The sequence below is a fragment of the Pavona decussata genome, unplaced genomic scaffold (genome assembly GCF_977016875.1).
Source record: "Pavona decussata unplaced genomic scaffold, jaPavDecu1.1 SCAFFOLD_119, whole genome shotgun sequence".
Classification (NCBI taxonomy): Eukaryota; Metazoa; Cnidaria; class Anthozoa; order Scleractinia; family Agariciidae; genus Pavona; species Pavona decussata.
This window is the reverse complement of record NW_028145533.1, coordinates 525,001-538,099: the sequence shown is the minus strand read 5'-3', so window position 1 is coordinate 538,099 and position 13,099 is coordinate 525,001. Positions and strand designations below refer to the sequence as shown.

Below are 13,099 nucleotides of genomic sequence, written 5' to 3'. Positions count from 1 at the left end.
GATCGTTGTATATTTGGTCAAAACTCGATTTCATTTCTTTACTTGTATCTTGTATGTTGAATGTCGGATCACATAAACGTTGAAGTGTCACTGTTTGGACATCAACCGTACGTTGTGCGTACTAATGTTGGAACCTATTTTGTTTACAGGAAGTCAACCAACCAGTGCCCCATGAAGTGATTTGGCAACTTTATCTTGGATTTCAAGATCACCCATATTCATCTTAAAGGCTATTTAAGCATACCGTTTTTACTCTATAAACGCCTAGACTTAAGGCCCGAACATCCTCTTCAAGTCCTTATCTCTAATTTGACTTCCTCAAAACAAAAAAAAAAAATAATTATTAAAAAATAGTAAAAAAATAATGCCCGAAAGGATTAGTGAGTTTATGTTTGTAAACATACACAGGTCTTAATCAGTAAACCCAGCTTTAAAGATGAACGTCCTGGGGCGCTTATTCAAGTTAGTGCCTTACGTCTCTATGCAACTAGTCCAGATATTATCCAATTTGGCGATAATTGGAAAGTTAAATAAGATACGATCAAAAAGTCGTAGTTAGGTTGGCGGTTGAGCAACTAGGCGTCGACTGCCTTAATTCGCGACAGCAAACGTTTTAACATTAGGTGGAATCTCGTTATCTGGCATCATCAGTAAAATCGTGTAAGCTAATGCAAGAAAGTAAATTGTTAATTAGAATGCTGTTTTGTAAAAAAAAAAAAAGAAAAAAGAAAAAAGAAAATAAGGAACTGCATGTTGCTTGTAAATATTAAATCAACTGAGCCCGCTACGATTATTGAAGAGTCGTGCATGGTATGAAGTTTGTTGCTTTTTTTTCTAGAGAATTGTTTGTAATCTCCAGACACCTCTGATGGGGCGAGAGGAATCGAGAAACGTAGTGGACGACAAGCGAGCTTGCCTTTCTGAAACAGTGACATGTGTCCGAAAGGGAATGCTGCAAAATGGTCATGATAAAGTCAAAATACATGAAAGAAAATTTGCCGTCGGTCACTTCATTGTTCAGTGGGTTGGGTTGTTGACAAAGTTCATGTCTTTAGTTTGCCTTGACCGATGAAGTAAGAAAATCGATAGTGTACCAGTGAATAAAACCTCCGAATAAACAGCTAAACCTTAGACGTTAGTTAAATTATACTTATATTTTGTAACAGTAGCAACTCTGTGTACAATTTCTTAACGAACGTGACATCAGTTTTGCGGATAGTATGGTGAAATTCGTGCAGTGCATCGCTCTGTGTTATATAGTTAAAGTTAAGCCTTAAAATTACTAGTGTTAATGAACAATTGACTTCGTCAGTTTAAAAGTGATACTTATTTACTCCATTTATTAACACAGTAAATATCAAAACAATGACTTCAGTGTCCGTGAAGCCGTAAATAGTTAAGGCAAGGTTGCTGATAAAATAGAACTAAATCGCACAGCTTAAAAAAAATTAAGGCCTTAGATCTCTGCGCGTGAATAGGAAATTTTACCACCTTACTGAACGAAATAGCTATATATGGCCTGTAGGAGCTGAAGTTGAAATTAGTTTCAACGAAGGCTATAGAGTGCGTTCCGTGCGATTTGGTTTTCCTGACAACATCTACAGGTGGTGCCTGTGTCCCGCTCCATTATTCGCTGTTTGCTGATAGCAAGCGTGAAATACGATTAGGGGCTTCTAAATTATGTATGAAATATGTCATTGTTTTTAGACTCGATGAGTCAAGGGTTACATACTTTGTGTTAAGCACTTTCTCGTTAAAGGAGACGGAAAAAATGGCGATTAGAAGGATTATATTAACCTGGTTATCGGTTGTCGCAGTGAGCTTGACATTATGTCATGGGGCACAAAAGTTTGGTAAGTTAAATAGCCAGTGATAGATTATTATAGCAGGGGGAACACTTCCGAACTACTTCGAGACGTAACCTTGAGGAGGGAAAACATGTCTAGGGTGCTTCACCTTAACTTTGCTTACGGTAAAGTTCAGCCCAAATGAATGCCGTGGAATAATTCAGTGTAAAATTGCACTTTCGAATGGGAAATGTTATAAATCAAATTTCCAGGGATCGGGTAAATCGCCATAGTTTGTGGGGAGCAAGCCATAAGCTTGGCTTTATGAGGTTTTATTATTGTTGTTATTCATTTATTCTGGTGGTAAGAACGGGATCAATTTGCGTTACTAGCCAGTAGTGTTAAAATAAGTGAACGTGTTTTCACAGTATGGCTTGAAGTGATGCTGGAATGATTTGAAGTTGTCTCTTGATTACCATTTAGCAGACTTCAATCACAATCTGAGAACTCGGTAAATATCAGACGTTCGGAGCTAGTTTCAATAATACAACAGCTCAAGAACAGCTCAGACTCTGCCCTGTCAACACAGTGTTAAAAAGAAAACAAAAAGAAAGGAAGTGAAAACTGTAGCGAAATGCGGAAATCACAGAGGAGCTCCTTACGCTCTAAGAAAGCAATTGGACAGCGGATGAACTGAAACTGCATCAATTGACTTTCGCAACCTGCGCTTGATTTAAAAGAAAAGAAAACATTTTAAAGGATTTATGCTTCGACGTTACGTAGGGAAAATATTAAGTTATTTCACTGATATTGTGCAGTCTTTAAATCATGGACCTTCAAGGCAAATATTTTAATGTTGTTATCATAAATTCAAGACATAGCCAAGCGTTAAAAAGCTACCTCGAGAAACCAGAACCTGTGTTATACATGTTAGACCTTAGAAGTAGATCTTGAACGAAATTTTTCTAGGCCTCTATTTGGGTGAGGAGAAATTTTGCAGCAGAAAAACAAGCAACTGTCAGTTGTGTTTAAAGATCACACGTTTCTGCCAGAATTCTACGTCTACTTTAATCGGACAACAGGTACTTGTTGTGATTTTGTTCAGTGGCCATTCATAAAATTCAATATCCGTAACACAAATGAACCGCCTTTTTTTTTTTGGAGCCTCCAATTTAGGAGACAATCAAAAGTTAACAACTAAACACACAAAAAAGTATTCCAGAGTTAGGCTAACACCTCGCAATACCCAAGTATCAGGGAACTTTTTCGTATTTATTGTATTCAGCCTTTAGCGAAACGTCTAGGTCTGCAATTTTAAACAAGGACACGCAACATGAAGCAAAGGATATCTTCTTCCCACAAAATTACTACTTTAACGCCTCATTAGCGATGGCGGACGAAGTGAGAAAGAGGGATGTGGACGATATGGATGATTTCAAGAATAAAGACAAACATGTCTTTCAAAAGCATTTAAGGTTAAAAGAAGATTTTGACGAAAAATTTTGCAATTCTACCGGAACAACGCCTGCTTTATTTTTTAGTAAATCTCCAGCTTTTTGTATCGATTCAAAATCAAATTTACTGTGTCGGTATTTTACTTAATCTTGGCGCATAAAGGAACAACGATGTTGAAAACTCGTTGTCGAACGTCTATAACCAAATGACTGACTTGCGATTTGACTACGCCAAGGTTCCTTTTATGGTGTGGGACCATGTCTACAATGTGCTTTTTTGTCCTCGAATAATAATCCGAATCGAATACTATATGTCTAAATCTATTTAGTAAGCTGTTCAGTCATGCAACGTATCTCCAAAATTTCTGTTGCCTGCAACCTGGCAGTGGTGCTATTATTATTATTATTATTATTATTATTATTATTATTATTATTATTGCTTGTATGAGTGTGTGCAGAACAACCTTAAAGGTGAGAAGTAAATGAGGCTATTTTTTTGTGGGTTCCTGCTTTGGCTGTAATCTTGTAACTTTGCTCCTTTTGTTAAACTTTCATAAGGATGACCATATTTACCGACCGCATCTCAATGTTGCACTTTCGGGTTCAAGTTGTAAGTGCCGTGATTTGCTAGGGGTAATAACGTCTTAGTTATTATTAGGGCAAAGTATTTAAACCTCTCTGTGTCAGTTAATTATTCCTTTCCATGAAGGTTGTGAAACAACAAATGATTGTTCCTTTGGGTAAACTTTCATAGGGTGGCCATTTACTGACCGCACGTATTGGACTTTCCGATTCAAATTGTGCCAGAGGGCCGTGATTGGCTAACGGTAGCAAAGTTTTAAGTATTAGGGCAAACATTTGCAAACGTCCCCATATGGCTCAATCATTGCTTGTGATGCAGGTTATGAAGCACCAAAAATATTTAAAAGGCAGGCAGCCGCACCAGCGGCATCTCCCGCAGCAGCACCGGCGAAAAAAGAAGGTATGTTATCAGCTGGTACTGCCATATTACACGCAAACAAAATACAGCTTACTTAACACCATACGAGAACACACAAGTCATTGCCTGTATTTTATGCGACTATTTTAATGCTTTACCGCTTTACCTAAAACGAAGCGAATTATGCCATGTCCTTTTATTGAAATTTGCAGGCTCACAACTCTATAATTCGTACCATATTTTCGCGAAGACGGTCGAAATAGCATCAAAGAAAAATAAAAGATCTAGGTGTATAAGTTTACCTAGCTTCAAAAGAATGTCAGTAGCAGAATAACCGGTAATTATTTCCAGAAAATCACGCTATATCGGAAACGTAACCAATTATAACTCCATGCATATATCATTCCAGAGAAAAAGTGTGAAAAATCATTGGACGTTGTCTTCGTCCTCGACAGCTCTGAGAAGGTTGGCAAAGAAAACTGGGAGAAAATCCTGAACGCCACAATTGACATTGCTTCCGAATTTGATGTTAAGTATACACGATTTGGAGTGATCCAGTACCAGTCCTACCCAGAAACCACCATAAAACTCATGAAATTCAATGACGACAAAAGTTTGGCGACCACCTTGAAGAAAATATTTTTCAAAGCTGGTGGCAAAAGAACGGATCTTGCCCTTAACTCAACATTGGATGTGTTCAAGGCTGCATCAGTACGCAGTGGGAGTAAGGTGCGTTTTTAGTATTAGTATAACAATGTTCTTTCTTTTAAGGACGGTGCCCACTTTAGTGTTACTGCGCATACGTTCTGCACATCTCGAGATACTCGGGTTTCTTATGGGCGGTGCCTACTAACACAGGGATATTTTTGCGCGGTTTAAAACTATGCAGAGAAAGCAGAACTTAGCAAGTACTCCTGGTATTTGGAAAGAAAATTGGGCGTAACCATGCATTTTTCAGAGAAAATAAAGCTTTAATTTGATAAAAAATGCCATACATTACTTTGCAGTTTAGCACTTTTTAGAATTATTGTTTCTTAATTATCTCTAAAAAATGCGTGGTTACCCCCAATTTTTTTTTTTTGGATTTCAATAGCACTTGTGTAAAGATCTACTTTCCCCGCATATTAACAAACTGTGTAAAAACATCTGTATTAGTAGGCACTGTCCTTAATGTAACCTTAGAAAGTGCTGGGTCAAGATATTCTGCACGAACATAGAGAGTGCGGTTTGGTTTTATAACCAATTGGTTTAAACCGTCAAAAGGAGCGCGACAAGATTGCCCCCTCTCCCCTTATTTGTTTATTCTGTCTGCGGAGGTTCTCTTAATTAAGATTCGTCAAGACGCCAACGTGAGAGGAATCAAAATCTTTGGTAGGGAAATCAAGTTGTCTCAATTCGCTGATGATACTACTCTGTTTAATGCTGACTTAGAATCTCTAGAACTGGCTTTGAAAATTGTTGGGGATTTCGGAAAAATTTCTAGTCTATCTCTTAATGTAAAGAAAACGAATGCGCTTTGGTTGGGAAGATGGGAAAGCAATGGAAATGAACCTCTAGATTTAAAATGGTTCCATAGCCCTGTTAAGATACTTGGGATATATTTTTCATATAATGTTAAGGAGAATAACGAGCTTAACTTCGACAAAAAGATCCAAAGGATGCAAACTAAGTTGGATATGTGGAGTTCACGGGTTTTGACGATATTTGGAAGGGCAATGTTAATTAAAACATTGGGTATATCGCAATTGATCTACTCGGCCTCTAATCTGGATGTCCCCCAAGTATCATCACAAAATATATATATCTGCCGTTGGGCGGTCATAATTTCTCATAGGATGAGTTGTCTATCAGAATCATGAACGAATCTATTTATAGAACCTGTCTAAGATAGAAGCCAATATTGCTAAGATAGAAGCCAATATTTGTTACTAACGGTTTCTCTCTCGGAGTTAAAAATCGTATTTCTGTGATGAGGTAGTCGCCACTTCAGAGTTAGTGGATGACATGTTACTGAAAGTATAATCATTTAAATGAGATGCCGATTATTCCATGAAATTTATTTGGGAAACAACTAAGTAACTGTATTCTTTTCATTTTTCAAGGTGGTAATCCTTATAACCGGAGGTCCTTCGGCGGATGTGTACATAGATGCTGCAAAACCACCTATAACAGGAGCCGACCTTCTGCAATTGCCGACTGATAATCTACACAACGCGGAGGTAGCTGTGTACGCTGTAGGCGTCCAGGATGGTCTTTCTGCAGAAGAAAAGACAACTTTCTCGGATCAGTTGAAGCTCATCGCCAGTGAACCTGCAGCAGATCACGTATTTGAAGTGGCTGATTATGCCAAACTGGGGGATACGGCTTCTAAAATAGCCAACAAATCGTGCGTGGGTACGTTTTTTAGCAGAAAATGCTCACACGCAGGACAACGATAAAAAAAATGTGCACAGCTCTACCATAGGAAAAAAACAATTTCCTAATTAATATCTTACTTAGTTAATGGATTTGCATTTATCTTGTAAAAAACTCTTTAGAATTTCGGATGGTAAGATTTGAGACTTAAGGGACAATGTACAGTGCATAATACTCTTCGTGGGAAACGGTGGATTCAGAAACAAACATATCGCAACCAGAGTTGCTTCCACCATGCTCTGGAACGTCCTGCAAGCTAGCTAGCGATGTGGTCGAGTGAGAACTCGATAAAGCTCGACTTACAAGGATATAATTTGCCATTTTCGAGTTTATTTGAATCTCATTACGTAAGCGAGGTGTTTCATGTGAAAATTAGTTTTGCTACGAAATGAATGAAGTCTAATTTCCATAATAAAAACTATACGGGATTCAAGCCTCGCTTTGATCACGAGGTTCAAAGCAACTCGGGAATGATATATAAGTGAACCAGCGAAGAAAAGAACTGAGATTGCTTTTTCAAGGCATCAGTCTCGCTTAGATTGTTTTTCTCCTTCGCTCTTTCCAGTTTTCATCTTGTCAGCTCGATTACCTATAAATGGATCTTTTATAGTCTATCATGACCAATTCTCCATAGCTTGGATGAGGGTACCATTTACCGAAAGGAGCCAAATTAATGGGGCATATTAAATGAAGCTCAGCTTGTGTCTTGCAGTGAACGGAGGCTGGAGTGCATGGTCAGCTTGGTCCGAATGTAGGCATCCCTGTATGGTGAAGATGCGAACAAGGGAATGCAACAATCCAGCACCAGAGAGCGGAGGTCTCAACTGCACCGGTGCGAAGGTCGAGCAATACCCGTGCGGATCAGCAGCGGAATGCCAATGTAAGAATGATTTCTGTTGCTTTTAATTATTCAAAGAACCTCGAAAAACAGGACGGGGCAACAGTAAGAATGCCAGCTTTTTTTCTTAAGTTTTCTTCGTAACGACTGACCTTATGTTGCATGTGCCAGAAAACCATGATGTCATCACCATTTTGGGTAGACGGCTTTGGTCGAAATTCGATCAAGTCTTCAAAGGTCACGCTACCAAAAGTTTTCGCAAACTTCGTGGTAAATGCATGCATAAGTACAAGTACGATAGGTCACTGTTGATTTTGCGGACTAATTTTAAAGTTCGAAAATGAGAACGGCTTATAGGCAAACCTGCACTATGAGAAACTGCTTTGAAATCATAGTATCTTCTAATAAAGATAAAACGCAGACCACAAAATTCGAAAACCGTGGAAACGTTTACTTGCGCGAAAAAGTGTTGAAATACCTTGTTAAAAGCTTGGAGTTAACATAAAACGCTCACTGAAAGTCATGCAACCTTCATTATTTTGTACAGTCCTAATTTCGGGCAATCCTAAATAAAATCTATTAATTAATTAATATAAAATTCCTGCCTTGCTGGAGCCAGGTAGCCAGTTGAAATGATTTTATCGAGATTGGAAACAGAAAAAAGAATCAGCTCAAGGCAGAAATTATCAATTTAATTCGTTCTTTAATGATGTCAGGATAATTTCTATTGTGATATTCTCTAATTCGTATTTTCTTTCTTTCTTTCTCCTTGTCCCAATTTTGCAAACCTTAACAGCAACTCCACAGCCAGGTAAGTTTTTAACATGTTTGTCAATCAGGTTTGGGTAGTCGTTTAAATAGATTTTTTCATGAATCTAATGTGTATTGTCATTACAATACAAGAGTTTATGTTGCCTTTAAACCTCAACAACTGAAATCAAAGTGGGGAAAGAAGCACTTAACTTAAATTTAACTTTATGTAAAGCTCCTTATCACGACTTAAAAAAAAAAAGCTTTTCTGACAGGTCATTTCAATTTAAAATCTAATTTTCATGTTGCTGTTTTCTGTCTGCAATATTTTAAACGTACCCTCTGGAATGAATTTGGGATAGGTTTGACAAAAAAACGTACTCTTCAAAATAGTAGTGATTATAACAAAACCAGGAAGGAAAACGTTATTTATGGGATCTTTCGAATTCATCATAACAGTTATGAAATCATAAACACATTTATTTCAAAATTTTCTTCAGTAACATTTTATTATTATATTTTTGTGTATACATGAGAATTGCCTAGGGTCAATCGAAGGCTAGGTCAGTTATCTCCACTTTTCACTTTTTGCAACTTTTAGCCCCATTTCCTTACCCCGAGTTTTGACTGGCACTACCCACGTTACCTCAATTCCAAATCTTAAAATTCAAATGTTCAACGTTACCTCAATTCCAAAATCTTAAAATTCAAATGTTCAACGTCATATATTTTACAAATCTAGCAGCAAAGAACCCTGTAAAATAGCGTACAACGAAATGCCATCCGTAAAAATTCCTTGCAGCCCCCTTAAGTTATAAGAACAAGCGCAAGCATTAGCCAAGCCCAAGTTTCCTTGCAAAAACAGAACGACACAAGCAGAAGAAACAAGATGTTTCCCTTCTTGTGAATGAGCTTAAGTTTCAAAGATCCCATAAGGACTCTCGCGCTTACAAGTTTCCTTGCCATTGTGCGGGGTCGCTAGTCAAAACCCATCATTTATATTCTATTAATCCAATAACTTCTAATTAAATTAAATTAAATTGCAATTAACTCGTAATAATGTAAAACACAAGTATTAAATTAAGTAAGTTTAATTAACTAATGTAATATTGCATGCAGCCTTTTCTGGCTTTAACACAGCTAACAAGGATAAACAGCTATTAAATAACTATATATTAAAATAATTGTGGGATATAATGTTTATACTAGTTTTAAGGATCTCAATGCCTCGCTAACAAACTAACGAACTTTTTTTCCCTTCCTCTGGAACATGTCATCTTCTCACGGTAAGTCCTACGATCATTTATTCCTCATAATTAAACACCATAACCGTTCCAATCGTTAACAAACTGTTCTCATTGCAAGGCGTTTAGTTTAGAAGAAAACACATTGCTTCGAAATGTAGCACGTAATCCAAAAGACCGCAGTGTTGACATGCTTGAAAGAATGTGCAAATTGCCGATAATATGTCATCTCCAACATGTTGATTAACTAAATGTTAAATGAAGCCAACGGAATTCGTGAACTCGTTCAAAGAATTTACACTGATTTTACGTATAAGTACGAAAAACGCGTTGAACTCATTTTGATAAGTAAAGACTGATTGTTTGGTGTATTTATTTATTTTATTTTATTTTATTTTATTCAAGAGTTCAATAAAATGTAATAAAAGGGAAAAAAAAGCTTTTAGGATGACATGCCTGCAATTGTTACTTACCCACTGAATACCAACATTTTATTTGCCCTGAGCCTATAAGCTAAGACTAAAACTAGTAATGCAGTCGTACCCTTAGTAACTTCGCGAATTGCCTTTGGTTAGTCAAAAGAAACCCTTAATTCGAATGGTAACATACTTCGCGCCTGCCTGCCCATAACTGCCGCCTCTCTACAACCTCCAATATACTCTGTCCCCGGGGTGGCCTTAGTAGCGAGGTTCAACTGCATTTGACCGTGTGAGTACGTCTTGACATTAGGTTCCTGAAAGAAGAACAGCTCTTTTTAATTTATGAATTCCTTACCGCTTCTTTCTCTTTTGTTAGATATGAGACCACTTGACATAAAAGTGAGATTAAGATTTGGACGTTGTTCTTATTAACTGATCAGGCAACTTGAACCAGACGTAAAGGCGTTATGAACTCAAGCGTGGGCGTTTAGACCTCCGCTCCCCTTTTCTCCCTTAATTGGTCACTTGAAATGGAAGTCAGTCAGAAATACATTAAAAAATGTTTGTTGGACTCAAATGACTACGAAGCCCATAAATGTGAAACTGCAAAAATGTCCAATTATTTAAGATACCCAGCAACTCGATTCTAAACTATCCTTTCTCTGTTTATTAATAATGTGGATAACGTGCCTTCTAAGGGTGGGGTAGGAAGATGAGTGTCATATCTCAGGTATCCTTAGCTGAGAGCTTGAGGGTGGCTATCATAAGTCCTTGTCGCAAAAGTATTTACTTTAAGTCATTGATTTCGCAGACATAAACAATTACACACAAAGGGCATTTTTTTGTTAATACGAGATTTTATCTTTTTCTTCCTTTAGCTGCAAAAAGAAAAAAAAACTAAAGTAGCTTTCTATTGTTTCACACTTTAAATATCGTACTAACACACGCGATGCTCACTAACGGGCTTCGGATTTTTCAGTCAAGAAGGTTCTCCATGTATTTATCATTTTAGATATTCTGGTTTTTGTAAGGGTCTCACCAAACCCTTATTTTTAGGTAGAAATAATGTTTCATGATCCTACTAAATTTTATTTCAATCGTGGGGAAATCCTCATTATTGAATATTTTTTGCGTCAATTCTATACTGATGCTAAGACACATTAATTCCTGTAGGAAAACCCGGTACAACTCCCGCTCCTCAACAACAACTTAAACCACAACCACAACCACAACCACAACCAAAACCTGCCACAACTAAACCTCCACCCCAACCACAATCAACACCAAAACCGGCATCCACCGCAAATCCAATCCCACCCAAACCTCAACCTCAACCCCAACCCCAACCCCAACCCCAACCCCAACCCCAACCACAACCACAACCACAACCGAAACCCGAACCCCAACCTCAACCACAACCACAACCGAAACCTGTACAACCGCAAGTACCACCACAACAGAGCGGACTTGTCGTACATGGCACCCCTGACCCAAAGGGTAAGTGTTTTTTTTAATATACTTTTAAGATATATAATAGAAGACAAATAATAAAACTCTTTTTTCCCAACATTATATAACATGGGTATAATACAGTTGGGAGATTAGAATCTGAACTGTTTTTAGTGTCAAAGGGAGTGGGCGCAGACGCAAGTGTTTTGTTTGACATACATCTAGCTCAACGTAATGGCATGTGTTGGAGTGAGTTCCGACAATCTGACTGCACGTAGCACTGGACTCTCGCATCACGTTCAAAGTATTATTTTGCCTCTTGTTTTTGATAGACTGCGGTAATGGATATGAACTCTTATCCCTTAATGATGCCCAGTACGATGCCTCTTCGTCTTACGCTCATGGGCCAAATGAACAAGTGATACAACAGTCCAGGATTGATCACATGCCTTCTATGGGCAAAGTCAACAACACCGCTGGACGAGGTACATATTAAACCGCTGTGCGTTCAATCTTCTAATTAATTTATGTTCAAACCACTGCGCCCAGAGAAAGTTAAGACTCGGTCCCTTTTAAGAGGGCAGGATCATATGGAATAAATAGCCGATGCTGCAAAGACCTCGTTACCCAAGGACGATTAGCGCACTTCATGCTCTCATGTTCTCTTGACAACGTTGACCCAGCGTAAGGTTAACCATGGTAACTGAAATTAGGAGGTACAAGTTACTTTGGCACCATTGGGAGTGCATATAATAAACGATTCACACGCTCATTGGACTGTGCTTTTTGCTTTTAAAATAAACTTAGGAGAACGGTCTTACAACTTTGAACATTTACTCATCTTTATAAGTGAATATATTGTATCGTAAAACCGAACGCAAGTCTCAAATCAACAACATAAGCAACAATAAAAGAAAGTCCATCATCATCATGTTAATATTTTGCCATTTTTCTTTCATTTTAATCAGTTTAAAAAACCTTGGCTTAGACAGCGTTGAACATCATTCATAAGGAACACCCACTCCTCCGCATAGAAGAATACCGTGAAGGACTATGAATAAATTATTACTATATTACCTCTTTAATTACCAGGTGCTTGGTGTGCTGATCATGATAAAGCAGTTGCTAAAGACAAAAACCAATACCTCCAGTTGGATCTCTACGCAACAACTACGATCGGAATGGTGGAAACTCAGGGACAGTATTATTACCCGAATGCCGTTAGCAAATTCACCCTCAGCTGCAGTAACGATGGAGTGACCTGGGTGCCCTATGGCAAGGTAAATAATTTGTCGTCTTTGAGTACTGCGTAAGGTCTGAAGCCCAAAGGCTTCATAGCTAGCGCTCGCTTCTTTTAATTGTGGCTAATGTTCGCCGATTAACTCCGCGGAATACATAAAACCTTAGACTTCATGCAATAATTTTCGTGATAGTCGAGAAAGTAAACTAATAATACAAAGGATGAAATAAGATCTCCTCTCTGATGTTTCTCTGCATCGAGTAAATGTTGCCGAGTCCTTTGCCTTCTTACGCGTGAAATAACCGCCCCTTGGAGTCCAAAAGGGACTATGTTGCATGTGTAAACAGAGCCGTCCTTAACGATTGTCTCAGGGAGCAAAGATCCTAAGTGGAGTTTCGTGAACTTCGTGTAAGTTTCGTGCAAGGTTTGGTGGGAGAAGGTGAAATTCTGCCTTAATGTTTTATCAACTGAGCATCTTAGTTGTTTTTATTTTTTTGTCAGGGAGTTATTACTTAGGGCTAACCTCTGAACTTCCTTTACAGGCTGCCTTGTTAAGTTTTATT

At 38.0% G+C, this 13,099-nt stretch overlaps 1 protein-coding gene across 3 annotated transcripts in view; it reads left to right on the top strand.

The window, feature by feature from the left end:
• The first annotated feature begins 265 nt into the window (after positions 1 to 265).
• The window catches only part of LOC146469749 (coadhesin-like), an 18,368-nt gene continuing 5,534 nt past the window's right edge, over positions 266 to 13,099 (top strand). The window contains exons 1-9 of one of the 3 annotated variants that reach the window (XM_085122859.1): positions 266 to 1,853; positions 4,143 to 4,223; positions 4,591 to 4,910; positions 6,284 to 6,575; positions 7,309 to 7,476; positions 8,231 to 8,245; positions 11,021 to 11,344; positions 11,629 to 11,781; positions 12,389 to 12,576. In XM_085122859.1, the coding sequence (XP_084978985.1) occupies positions 1,685 to 1,853; positions 4,143 to 4,223; positions 4,591 to 4,910; positions 6,284 to 6,575; positions 7,309 to 7,476; positions 8,231 to 8,245; positions 11,021 to 11,344; positions 11,629 to 11,781; positions 12,389 to 12,576 (1,710 nt within the window). In that variant the 5' untranslated portion in view covers positions 266 to 1,684. Of the gene's footprint in view, positions 1,854 to 4,142; positions 4,224 to 4,590; positions 4,911 to 6,283; positions 6,576 to 7,308; positions 7,492 to 8,230; positions 8,246 to 11,020; positions 11,345 to 11,628; positions 11,782 to 12,388; positions 12,577 to 13,099 lie in introns of all 3 variants that reach the window. The other 2 variants (XM_085122860.1, XM_085122861.1) reach the window with 2 other exon arrangements.